The 13662-nt window shown below is 32.3% G+C and overlaps 1 protein-coding gene across 2 annotated transcripts; it reads left to right on the top strand.

The window, feature by feature from the left end:
* Positions 1–7710: 7710 nt before the first annotated feature.
* On the top strand, positions 7711–13162 carry LOC111897014 (uncharacterized). 2 transcript variants are annotated; one of them, XM_023892988.3, is made up of 15 exons: positions 7711–7942; positions 8132–8266; positions 8355–8712; positions 8788–8962; positions 9074–9157; positions 9242–9483; positions 9578–9797; positions 10228–10307; positions 10415–10499; positions 10587–10718; positions 10808–10921; positions 11019–11066; positions 11883–11967; positions 12154–12210; positions 12716–13162. In XM_023892988.3, the coding sequence occupies exons 3-15, from the start codon at positions 8495–8497 to the stop codon at positions 12814–12816; spliced, it is 1641 nt and encodes a 546-aa protein (XP_023748756.1). In that variant the 5' UTR covers positions 7711–7942; positions 8132–8266; positions 8355–8494; the 3' UTR covers positions 12817–13162. The 2 variants fall into 2 exon arrangements, with proteins under 2 accessions (XP_023748756.1, XP_023748755.1); XM_023892987.2 differs by lacking the exon at positions 8132–8266.
* The last annotated feature ends 500 nt before the right edge of the window (positions 13163–13662 follow it).

Consider the following 13662-nt stretch of genomic DNA (forward strand, 5'->3'; position numbering starts at 1 on the left):
CAAAAAATATACTAAGCCTTATACAATGACACTTCGCATGCTACACTTCGCATGCTACACTTCGCATGCTACACTTCGCATGTAAAGAAGACTTAGTAAAATAATATACAAAATGCGAATCATTACAAGACAAACTATTCGAATTTTACAACTAACATCTACAAAAACTCGATTTTTAGCAAGCAAAACAGTTAAGCATCACATACAATTGAAACCAATCAAGGCTCTGATACCACTGATGGGTTTTATGCATAAGAAACAATCCTATGTGCTCATACAAACCCTAATGTTTGGATCTAGGTTTCTCTATTGTACATGCTTTGAATCCAAGACTTACAAACCTAGATATATCATATATATAATTCAAAATTATCATAACAAAAACAGATCCAAGTGTTTACCTCTTCCAAGTAGCTTGAAATCCTTGTAATCTTCTTGATCTTGAGCTTAGAGTCATAATTGTAACTCCTCTAATGGTTCACAAACCCCACAAGAAAGAAGGCAATATGGGAAAGGATGAGAGTTTCTGAAATCGGCCCTAGGGTTCTCTTAGAAGCATGTGTAGCCGATCTCCATAGCCTAGGGGTCTTATTTATACTTGCAGGCTGCTAGGGTTTCAGTCTAAACCCTAATGGAGAGCTTAACCACCAAGCAGCCCAAGGAACCTTCTGGAATAAGGCTTTGGACGAAAATATGATGGATCCCCATCATAATTTCGTTCCCTCTTAAGTCCATAAGGCTTCCTTAGCCCAAAACTTAACTATCATACATTTGACAGTTTATACCCCTTTATTTAATTAATCTCTTTTAGTCACCAAATTAATTCCTAATTAATGTATGACTAATATTAATTAAATAATATGATTTCTCCTTTAATATATTATTCTTATAATATATTAATAAATCATAATATTCTCTCTTTCTCCTTTAATTACCTTGTCAAGTTGCTTTGGTGAAGGCAACCCAAAAGGACCATGCACAACCGGGTCAAGTACATACCAAATATAGTTACGGGCTTAGACACTATTCCAACAATTATTATGTTAATTGTTGCAAGTTAGTGATGCTATTTATAGGAAATAAAGTTCTAAATTGGCAAAGTTGCAGAATTTGGAAATTGTTTTGCTATAGAAAGATTTAAGGGAGAGGGCATTTATACTACATTTCGTATCTAAAAGCTTAGATTGAAATCTTTTAATCAAAATTAGTCATGGTCATATATGAATATCATGCTGAAATGTTTCAACATAGGAAATTCTATATATGGGAATATTTTAGCAAGAGACTGGTTAAGTATCATGTCTTTATGTAAGACATTATCAATCGTATCATATATGCTTCGGGTATAGGATCGATTACATATGCTATAATATTCGACTGTTCTGATTTTTCCAACTGTCCAGCACATTAATAGAAAAAAAGGACTAGATCCAGATATGACTAAAGTTGTTAAACAAATGTCAAGGACAATCTAATGTTTACCGAAGACTGGTTGCTTGTGGATAGTTGGAAGTATAGTAATGGATGGACCATATTGATATAATTCTAATTAGATAGGATTCTATTAAAAATGGATTGTCATATGGCAATTATGGAAATGTTTTCTTAATGGGAGTTGGATATTAAGAATCTATGTGTAAGTTAGAAACTCTTATGTAAGAAGGATGTTCAAGGAATGTACCTTGAGTGTGATACTTCATTTCTGGGAATTGTCTTGTAACAATCTTAAATTGAATGTTCTGTAATATCATTGGCCAAGTCTTTGTGACCTTGGAGCCTCGACATTACAAAAGGATCATTGCATGAAGGGTTAGACTATAACACATTCTATTAGTGGCAAGAATTTGATATTCTTACACTTGTGATAAGGATTTAGAATTGTGAAATGAGCATCATTGGAAATATGTTCAATTGATCTATTTCACAAAGGAAGGACCATAGATAAATATAGTGTGCATGCATGGAGCATGGGATGACTATTGTTTTAATTCAAGTATTAAGTTGATTGTTGGAAACATTATACAATGAATAAGATCTAGTCAATATGGTGATTAAATAATAAGTGTTTTATTTATATTCAAAAGTTTTAAGACCATATTGGATTAGTTTATTCTTGTGTTTCACTTAGCATGTTTTACTTCCCAAATAATAAGATTATTCAAACATTCACAGTGGATCATACTTTGGAAGTAAGTAATGAGGTAAGATTATCATGAATCCGAATGTAGATTGTCTAAGTACTTAGACATAGCAAATTTTGTTACAGTGTTTGTGAGTACTCCTGAAATAGGATTTGAGTATTGGATTAAACTCACGCTCATTTGAATCATTTCATGGATTTTATCACGAGTGATTGTGAGACGATAATATCTTATATTCTTAAAACGAAGACATATAGTTGTTGTTTACAAGTCAGTTGTGCATTAATAATACGTAAACGTATCAGTAACTAGATGTTATAAAACATATTGTTGTGTGTGATTTGATGAGTAAATAGTACAAGCATATGAGTCGAAGTTTATCTGTTCCTTTTACCCTAAATGGGATAAAATCGATATATGTAGGCCCCTCGATGATTTAGTGATGACACCCTAAGCTCTTCGCCAAGCCTAGACTAAGTTGATGTGTTCAATAGTAGTCTGAGTCAGTCATCACAAATTTGAAGACGGGAGACAAACCTTGGATAGAGAGAATGATTATAATCCATGTCTCATTTCCATACGATATCTTGTAGAACGGAGGAATATTTGATCACTTATCTAAAGGACATGTTACTAATAAGATCAGAGTTCGACAGCGGCTTTTCAAAGTTATGCTTGCTAGTCATATTCTGGAGTCATACTTGCAATAATAGTTATTAGACTTATCCAAGTGGGAGGCTGTTGGATTAGGTGTCTAAGCCCATAACTATATTTGGTATGTACTTGATTTGATTTGTAGCATGGCCCTTTTGGGATGCCTTCACTCATGCAACTTGATAGGGTGACTAGTGGAGAGAGAGAGAGAGAGAGAGAGTAAGATTTATTATTGTTGGATATAGTGGCTAAGTCCATAACTTTATTTCGTATGTACTTGATCCGATCCGGCATGGTCCATTTGGGTTGCATGGCATTGCAATACTTGGATAGACTAGATGAGAGAATAAGGCACTTATGATTATTAATATATTATAAGTTCTAATATATTAATAATAGTATTATTTAATTAGTATTGATCAAGTATTAATCTAGTATTAATTTGGTGATCAAAGTGAGACTAATTAAATATATAGGGTTGATTATGACAATCATCAATTCTTTTATGGTGGATTAATGATCCATGGTTTATGGGCTTGGTTATAACCATATGGAGCTCCATGGGAGTTACAAACCCATGGGTCATGAGAAATGAAGAGTCATGACAATTAAGGGTATTCATGTGAAAACCCTAATTGTGACAACACTATAAAAGGAACCCTTTGGTTAGCAAAATCGGCTACCTAGTATTCTAGAGAGGGCATGACCGATTTTCAAGTGTAAGAAGTATTCTCTCAAGTTATTCCAAGTTTTGTGGTGTTGTGTGAAGCATTTGAGGCACAACATTTGGGGTGCTAGGATCACAAAGTCTTGAAGGAATCCAAGCAACAACAAGGTATGTATTTCTACTAGTTTTTATGTTTTATGTAATCCCCATGCCATGCTAGTTAGGAAATAACCTTGAAATTTTTTTTGCATGTATATAGAGAAAACATAGATTCAAGGTTATTAGGGTTGCATGTACACTTAGGAAGTGTTAGAATGCTCAAAACCCATCAATTATATGAATATAAATTGGTACTCATAATGATTTTATTAATATATTACAAGATTAATATATTATTTGGAAATCATATTATTAATTAGTAATTAAATCAGAAACTTATTTGATATTTTAATTTTGGGATTAAAGGAACTGATTAATAATGGAGAGGTTGTTTTGCAAATCATTAATAGTTGCAAAACTAGGCTGATGGACTCCATAGAGTGGAGTGGACGAATTTTATGGGTAAGACCATAAGATTTCGTCCAGGGGCTCTAAAGAGGAGGTCCACAGGCTGCTTAAGCCTTAAGCAGGAGTTAGGGTTTCCTCCATAAACCCTAGCAGCCCACACAACTATAAAAATCCCCTACATCTCTTGGAATTTTGGCCCTAAACTTGAGAAACCCTAAGAGAGCCGATTTTCCACCTCTCTCCAAGTCATTCTTTGCATTGAGTGTTTGTGACTCCATTAAAGGTGCAACACTTGGGGCACTAGGCTTTTAGAAGTCAAGATCCAGCAAGGATTGTTCTTGTTATTACAATATAACAAGTGAGGTAATCTTCAAACCCTAATATATATGTGAATTTTGAAATTGTATATACTCGATCTAGGGTTATTGCTTTGGTGTTCATATTTGTATGTTCAATAGAGAAAAACTTTCATCCAAAGCAATTAGGGTTGCATGATCACATAGAATGTAGATATGCTCAAAACCCATCAACTACGACGTCAACCATTTGCTTTTCTCTTTCTACCTTAAGCATGGGAAGCCTCAATATCAAACCAGGAGTTCAAAGAAAATTATAGCTGTGAAATTCATTGGGCCAATTAAAACGGAGAGCTTTATCAATTCTAAATTCAAAGTTTTCCGTGGAGCAAAAAGTTCAGTTTCTGAGTTTACACTCGTAGATTTGTCGTGCCTTAACCCATATGACTGGACTTCCTTGTTCCATCTCTTATTAAAGGATGAACATAAATTCGAACCCATCGTGGCATATCTTAAAAGGATGTCGATCTCCTACATTCAAGAAGTTGCGAAAATGGATGTGGAGATAGCGATTGTTTTATGAAAGAAACCCACTGTGCTACAAAAGAAGTTCTGAATGATGTCTCTAAGATAAGGTTGGAAAATTGAGAAAGATAATTGGAGTGTGGCGTTTCAACAAAGTTCGAGACATGGTTCAAACTTTCAAAAGTGTTTATTCTGTTTACCAGATAAGCATCTTTTTTCCACATCATGTATGAACTATGTATTGGGAATAACTGAACAGAGCACAGCGAATGGTGTTGCCGCCAAGAAGTGCTTCGCATATATGATTAAGTGGTACATCTCAGTTCGTAACACCTTGCTTGGTTTAATGCCGAAACTTTTCAAAGTTCAAAAGCGTATTCAACAGTGAAGAATCTTCTTTGTTGATTGACACAAAGGGGCAGATTGTTGGGATATTTATTGTGTTGTGTCAATTTTGATTACGCATGTTTTCAGTCTTTATTGCTATCGGATTGGGCATGTCCATCCGTCATTATGGCGCCAGGGTTAGACTATAAATATAGCATGCATGTATCATTTTAGGGTTAATGTTTTGGTAGCCCTACGTATCTTTATGATGGGTTTTGAGCATTCTAACACTTCCTAAGTGTACATGCAACCCTAATAACCTTGGATCTATGTTTGTCTAATTATCATGCAAAGTTGAATTCCAAGGTTATATTCCTATCTAGCATACATGGGGAACAATTTTAACTTGAATCATAGATAGAATAACTTACCTTGTTGTTGCTTGTGTTCCTTGAAACCTTGTGAGCCTAGCACCCCAAGTGTGATGCCTCAAATGCTTCACACAACACCAAATGCTCTTGGAAAGACTCTTGAGATAACACACACTTCTCAAAATCGGCCAAGCCCTCTAGTTTCTTATGTCTAGCCGATTTTGGTGGAGAATGGGATCTTTATATAGTGTTGGCACATCTAGGGTTACACCATGTAAACCCTAATGTGTCATGACTCTTCATTTCCATGACCCATGGGTTTGTAACTCCCATGGAGCATCCATGGAGCATCCTATGGGTAAAACCCAATTTGATAATCCATGGAGCCTTTTAGCCCACTATACAAGATATGGATGATTTACATAATCAACCCATATATTTAATTAGTTATCCTTTGATCACTTAATTAATTCCAAATTAATTCTTTGATCAACTAATTAAATAATATTATTAATATATTAGAACTTATAATATATTAATAATCTCCAAGTGTTATTTCTCTCATTTAGTCTATCCAATTGCATGGTGCCATGCAACCCAAATGGACCATGCCGGGTCGGGTCAAGTACAAGCCCGAAATAGTTATGGACTTAGACACCTTATCCAACACTTTATAGAGAAGTTCTAATCGAAATCTTCTAAGATATTGATAATAAAGCAATCAGGACACATTCAATCTTTTTTCTTATTGTTTGATTCAACTAAACTGTTCTGAATCTATCGATCCCTATTTTATTGTTTCAACAAATATTTCGATTTTCTAGATTTGTTATCATTTCGATTTTCCAGATTTGTTTTCGATTTTGATTTTCCCATATTTATTTTCATGAATCTGGGGTTTGAGTTCAGTTTTAGAGATTTATTTTTAGTATATGGGGTTCGATTTAGATTCTCCAAATGCGTTTTTAAGTGTTTGGAGTCCCATTTTGATTTTCTAGATCTACGTTTGCATTCTAGATTTTGGTTGGATTTTTGTTTGACTTTCATATATATAAGGAACACATATTTAATAGTTTCAAATTTGAATTTTTTTTCTTGATGGTTTGTGGTCGATGCTGAAAGATGTGGTGATAAATGAGTATGCTTCAAAGAACATAAAGATTCCTACAATATAATATGAAAAACTTGTTAAATTATAAAAAAATTGTGTTGATGGTGTTTTTCAAATCTTGGTTGTTCATGGAGGTTGTTGATGGGTGGAAGATGAATGGTGTTAGTGGCTGATGGTGGTGCATGGTGGGAGTCGATGATGGTATTAGATGGTTTTGTTGAATGTGTTTCATTTGATTAAGAACTTGTTAAATGTTCTCCAGATATTCATAATTTTTATAATCATAAAATCCAATAATAATAATAATAATAATTTTGAAAATATGTAATAAACATAAAAGGTCATGTGGACGCCATGTCAGAGCCATATGGGTGACTATTCCAACTAAAATTGCCACATGGTATTCCATGTAAGCCTTGTAACCGGTTGATTCCTTACCCCTTCAAATAATGACTTATTTGACATGAAAATGACACTTTGTGCCTCTAGACTACCAAAAAATAACATTAGGAATTTTTTAAACGAAAAACCAAAAGTTGGTAGGGCAATAGTGACATTAACCCTTGTTTTTAATGGCATGCTCATCTCATCTATGCCTCAAAACTCTTATGCTTAAGTGACCTTTATCACATAACAAATTGATCAAATCATCCATTTAAAAAACATATGAGTTTCACAAATAGTTAGGTGACGTTTATCTTATATGTAAATATAAAACACCTTGGCAATTTTTGACAACCCAAATGAATAAGATAACCTTAAAATCGGCTACCTAGTATTCTATCATAATTGCTTTCTTAATCTCGATAACAATTCTCTTCAATTTTTAAAATGAAAAAAAAATGTTTTGAAAAATTACATTGTTACAGCTGAAACAAACTATTTATCGTCCGTCACTTTGCACAAATACACAACTGATAAGTCGATAAACACTTTCACTAAAACTATTTTTAGAGCTCAAAAAAACAATCCCAACCACACACCATTTTCGCCATTAATGTTTTTTTATTAATAATTATTTTTTATATGTGCCGATAGAAAAGAAAATCCAATTGTAGGTTCCATAAATAAATGTGTCTAAATTAAGTAAAAGCCAATATCTCGTGAATTATGGGAACGATATATTGAAGAACATCGTGAAAGTTCGCGCGAGACAATCACCAACAAATGAACTGGTTTCAAAAAGATTTCTTCGGATTTTCAACTGCTCAAAACCAGAAGACAAGATTTGTGCTGGTTTTCTCTCTCTAAAATCTGGCGATGCAAAAAGTCTAGTGTTCTCACTCCGCGTCACTTCCATTCCTTTACGATTCTGCTCTCTCCTTCTAGGGTTTTTTAATTAGGTACTCTCTCAATAGTTATCCAGATTACTAGAATTTAGGGTTTTCAGCATACGAACTTCACTTTCTCTACTCTTGATGTTTACTTAATGGGTTGAATTTTGTTGATATAGCACCGATTCAGTGGTACATTTGATTGTTCTTTTTGTTTGATCTAAGAATTACAAAAAGCGTACCGTTTTGTAACTTTAGGGGGTGGAAGAAAGTTCCGAGACTAGCTCCGGATTGGATTAAAGGGATATCATCAATTTTCTTTTAATTTTGGGGGTTTTATGCCCGAAGGGAGTGGGTTCGATATTATTCGATTCACCAAAATTAGTAGCTATCGTTAGTTTCTCTTTAATCGTTATGCCTTTTTATCTCGTTTTTTCTCCATCTTTTTGTTGAATTCTAATGGTGGCTTTTGTCTTAGCAGATTATGCATTGATAGAATTTGTTGATCGGTAACTTGGTTCAATGTTCTTGGAAAAAGGTGAAAAGATAATCGCGGCCTTGATATACTTTTCATTGTAACTTAGTCCTGATCAGAAGAAAGCGTTAATCAATCATCACAAAATGGATTTTGCAAAGCGTTGGTGTAGAAAATTAAAACCAAAAGAGAAACCTAAATCTTCACAAAAAAAGGAAGTTAGAAGCTATGGAAAAGAAGGTCTAAGAGTAACAAATGAAGAAGCACCTTCAAATGCTACAAAACAGAAGGTTGAAGCTGCTAAACAGTATATAGAAAAACACTACAAGGAGCAAATGAAGAATCTTAATGAAAGGAGGGAAAGGTATGAACTGAACTCTATACATTTTCTTATATCTACAACACTTTAAAATGTGACAAAAATCCATTTTTGATGTAGGCGTAATGTACTTGAGAAGAAATTGGCTGATTCAGAGGTCTCTGAAGAAGAACAAAACAATCTCCTTAAACATCTGGAGAAGAAGGAAACAGAATATATGCGCCTTCAGAGGCATAAAATGGGTGCTGATGATTTTGAGCCATTGACAATGATCGGCAAGGGTGCATTCGGAGAGGTATATTACCGAATTGCCACTCACAAACTTTGAAAACTTGGTCTATAATCCAAGGGGTATATTTGTAATTGGTAATTGGTCTCTCTCTCTCTCTCACTCTCTTCTTTACAGGTTAGGATATGCAGGGAGAAGACAACTGGAAATGTGTATGCAATGAAAAAACTTAAGAAGTCCGAAATGCTTCGTAGAGGACAGGTGGAAGGGCATTTCTGTAAATCATCAAACCTTTTCTTGTTTCCAAAAATGCTTACAGTTACCTTTTACTCGAGTTTTCTTTAGGTTGAACATGTGAAAGCAGAAAGGAACCTACTTGCAGAAGTTGATAGCAATTGCATTGTTAAGCTTTATTGTTCATTTCAAGATGAAGAATTTCTGTACCTCATAATGGAATATCTACCTGGTGGAGATATGATGACATTACTCATGCGAAAAGACACATTAACTGAAGATGAAGCTCGATTTTATGTTGGTGAAACTGTTCTTGCAATCGAATCCATTCACAAACATAATTATATTCATAGGTTTGTTACATGACTTTTCTTTTACTTCATTTATACAAAGTGATAGTTTTTATGAGAAGAATTAAGAATAATCTTTTTTTTTTAAATGTTTCAGGGATATTAAGCCTGATAACTTGCTCCTTGATAAATCTGGACACATGAAACTATCAGATTTTGGATTATGTAAACCATTAGATTGCAGTAATCTTCAAGAAAAAGATTTTTCTTCTGCAAATAATTTAAGTGGGGCCCTTCAAAGTGATGGGCGCCCTGCATTGCCTAAACGCACTCAACAAGAGCAATTGCAGCATTGGCAGAGGAATAGAAGGATGCTTGTAAGTTATTTCTATATTTGAATTAAAAAAAAATATATGTTTGTTTTGTTTAATGAAATGGATTCCATTTTGGAAAATTTCAATCGAAAGAAAAGGGGTGTTTAAGTTTTATTTTCTTTCCATCATGGAATGGAATGAAAAATTGCGATATAACGCATTTTTATTTATGTAATTTCATGATACAGATCTTTTTTTTTTCTGAAGTTTTCATCGGTTTAATTAAATTAAAATCTTGACTTTCTGGAAATAACTAAAAGGTATTATTTTTTTTAACATAACTTGTTTGGTTTTAACGAGCTTTTATTATGTTTAATCTGTTGCTTTTCTTAACTAAAAGTTCATTAATTCTAGTATTTAAAATAACATATATGCTATAAGCTAAAATAATACATTATATTTACATGAATCTTTGATGTTTTTAATGATGTAGGCTTATTCAACTGTTGGAACACCTGATTATATTGCTCCTGAAGTTTTACTGAAGAAAGGATATGGAATGGAATGCGATTGGTTTGTATCTTTTTCTTTCTTTAAAAAAAAAAAGGATTTTGTTTATTGATATATAAATTATAAAGAAATAAATTGGATCTTGAATATCTTTATTTCTTGCTTTATAGGTGGTCTCTTGGGGCTATCATGTATGAAATGCTTGTTGGATACCCACCCTTCTATTCAGATGAACCAATGTCCACCTGTAGAAAGGTAATTATTGACTAATTTCATCTATTTTTTATATATAAATTTTCATTCCTCAATTAATGTTTATAAATTGAATTATTTAAAATACAGATAGTGAATTGGAGAACTCATTTGAAATTTCCCGAAGAAGCAAAATTGTCACCAGAGGCAAAAGATCTCATCTGTAAACTTTTATGCAATGTTGAAAAAAGGCTTGGAACCAAAGGTGCTCATGAAATTAAGGTAATGTCCTAGACTGATGGATGTGAAAAAGACGTAAATACCCTTCTCCTCATTCTCATCATCTTAACCTGTTGTTTTGCTATTCATAGGCACATCAATGGTTCAAGGGTATAGATTGGGAGAAGTTGTATCAAATTGAAGCTGCATTTATTCCAGAAGTAAATGATGAGCTGGATACCCAAAATTTTGAGAAGTTTGAGGAGGTGAATTCTTTATTTGGTTACCCTTATATCAAATTTATAATTTTTTTTTTTATATTCTTACAGTTTTTATGTTTTTCTTGATGTGATATAACTTCAGGGTGACAACCAAATTCCTTCTTCAACAAAATCAGGTCCTTGGAGAAAGGTTAGTAAAAATCTTGGTTTATATAAAAATACATATATTTTTTAAATATAATAAAATGATTTATCATTTTTGTACACATTAAGATTTATCATGTATCTAGTTATGTCAACTAAATTCTATTATCAAATTTTCTCTTAAAGGTATTTGAATTATGATTTCATATATATATATATATATATATATATATATATATATAAGATTGTAGGGAATAAGATCTATAAAATATTTTGGTAAAACTCGAACATAAACACATTGCTACATATTGTCTTCAAAAAAAAATGTGTCCTTCCTAATTTCTTTTAAAAATAATAAACTATGACAAAATAAATATCCCAACTATTTTTCTCAAGTAAGAAACTTTAGATTTATTAAAGCTAATAATACTATACATGTCTAATAATTATTATATATAAAATTTTCCGACGGATTTTATTTATTTATAAATATTTCCGACGGGTGTTCTTTTCTTGAATAAGGAACATTAGATTTATTCAAGCTATACCATAAATGTCTATTGAGTAATAATTATTATTTATAAAATATTCCGACAAAATTTTCTTTTATGAATTTTTAATTATATATAAAATTTTCCGACGGGTGTTTTAGTTTTATTCAAGCTGCAATGCATTAATAATTATTATAAATAAAATTTTCCGACGGATTTTCTTTTATGAATAATAATTGTATTTATAAACCATACTTGTCTAATTAGTTAACAAATTGTAATTGAGATATTTGTCATCTTCTAGCTGTTGATCTTTTATGTTGTAATTTTTTTTTAATTTTATTTTATTATTTTTTTTTGTTGAGATGCAGATGCTATCTTCAAAGGATGTGAACTTCATGGGGTACACCTATAAGAACTTTGAAATTGTAAATGAACATGAAGTTCCAGGAATCGGTATATATACATACTTTCACACCATTTATTCTTTTCTTTTTTTGACCCACCCAAAAAGACGTAAATGCCCTTCTCGTCGAAAAATAGACCTAGAAAGCAAATCACTTTTGTTAGATTGTGATAAGAAATAAGATGCATTAACATTGTGTTAATTAATTATAAACTTTTTATAAAATTTATTTTCAGCTGAGTTGAAGAAGAAGAGTACAAAACCTAAGAGGCCAACAGTCAAGTCGCTTTTTAGTAATCTCTCTCTCTCTCTCTCTCTCTCTCTCTCTCTTCATGTTTCTGAAAATGTTTATAGTAAAATATCTAAAATACCCTTTAACTTCATGACAAAATAGAGTAATCTATCTTTCATTGTCAAATGAAGTAACAGATGGGATTTTAGGGTTAGGGTTAGGGTTTTTACTCGCATTCCTGGAAGTTTGCATCTTAAATCCAAATTTCCAAAATTGCCCTCATTTATTGCAAAATAGCGGAACCTTGTTCACCAACTTTTATACCATCAAAAAATTCGTGAGGTGGCAATGGCTAAAATAGGTATTTTTTAACTTGAAAATTCTCGCAAAAAATAAACGTCGCAATTAAAAAGAACATCTTAAATGGAAATATTTAGACATTGTAATTTGAAAAATCTACCAGTTAGAAAACATTACTATGATGGTTATATTTTTCAAGGTATAGAAAGTAGAATGCTATAATAAATAAATAAATAAATAAATAAATTATTTGTTTTGTTTTGTAGAAGAAGAAACGGATTCAACTTCCTCTCAACAAACACAAGGAAGCTTTCTTAACCTCTTGCCTAGGCAACTAGAAGTCTCCAAGAAAGAGGAGTCTAAATGAATTCTTATTTCTTATGTGTTGATAAGAGTCACATAGCCATAGTTTAAAAAAAAAAGGAAGAAAAACAATGTGTTTACTTGTGGGTAAATACAGAATGAAAGATGTGGATTTGCAAGTTTGTTTCGATTTGCTTGATATTTTTATGGGTTTGGAGCTTTTTAATTTTTTTTTTTTGGAGTTTTGGGGAGTGGTTGTAAATTGGTTTCATGGATTGTGTATATTTGTTTTTAGTTTTACTACTTGTAATTGGTGTGCAACTTAAATCCAATTGTGAGAGTAACAAAATTATGGGATTTTTATTGTTATTTTAAGTTGAAGGTAAGTGACAACCTTTGTTTTTGCCAAATTATGGTGCTTTTTCATGATCTTTATATTTAGGTTTAAACATAAGATTGCATTTGTTGCACGAAAAGGGGATTTTTATGAGGCTTAGACAAGATTTTTAGGGTTATATTTGGTGACAATGAGGAGTGTATTTATGACTTTTGCCCCTTCTTATTTTACCTTTTTGGGCGGTGTAAATAACTTTTCGTTTATTTATATCGGTGTTAGTCGTTTAATAGTTTAATGTATGTAAAATACAGTACAAAGTTTCATTTCTATATTGCTACGAGTAACAAAGATACCAAAGAAAAACTTTTTTGGTTAATTTGAAGGATAGAAAGCTTTCTAGAGTTTTATTTGATGATGATGTTGAAAATGATGGAGTATATGTTTTTACGAGTAACAAACCATAATAAAAAATTAACGTTGATGCCTTGTCATGAAATCGAATAATTCAACACATCAGTGTGATCGATGCTTAGAGATTCAAGATTTTTCAACCAAATCATTACGGATTAATCG

The sequence above is a fragment of the Lactuca sativa genome, chromosome 3 (assembly GCF_002870075.4).
Source record: "Lactuca sativa cultivar Salinas chromosome 3, Lsat_Salinas_v11, whole genome shotgun sequence".
In the NCBI taxonomy this organism is placed as follows: domain Eukaryota; kingdom Viridiplantae; phylum Streptophyta; class Magnoliopsida; order Asterales; family Asteraceae; genus Lactuca; species Lactuca sativa.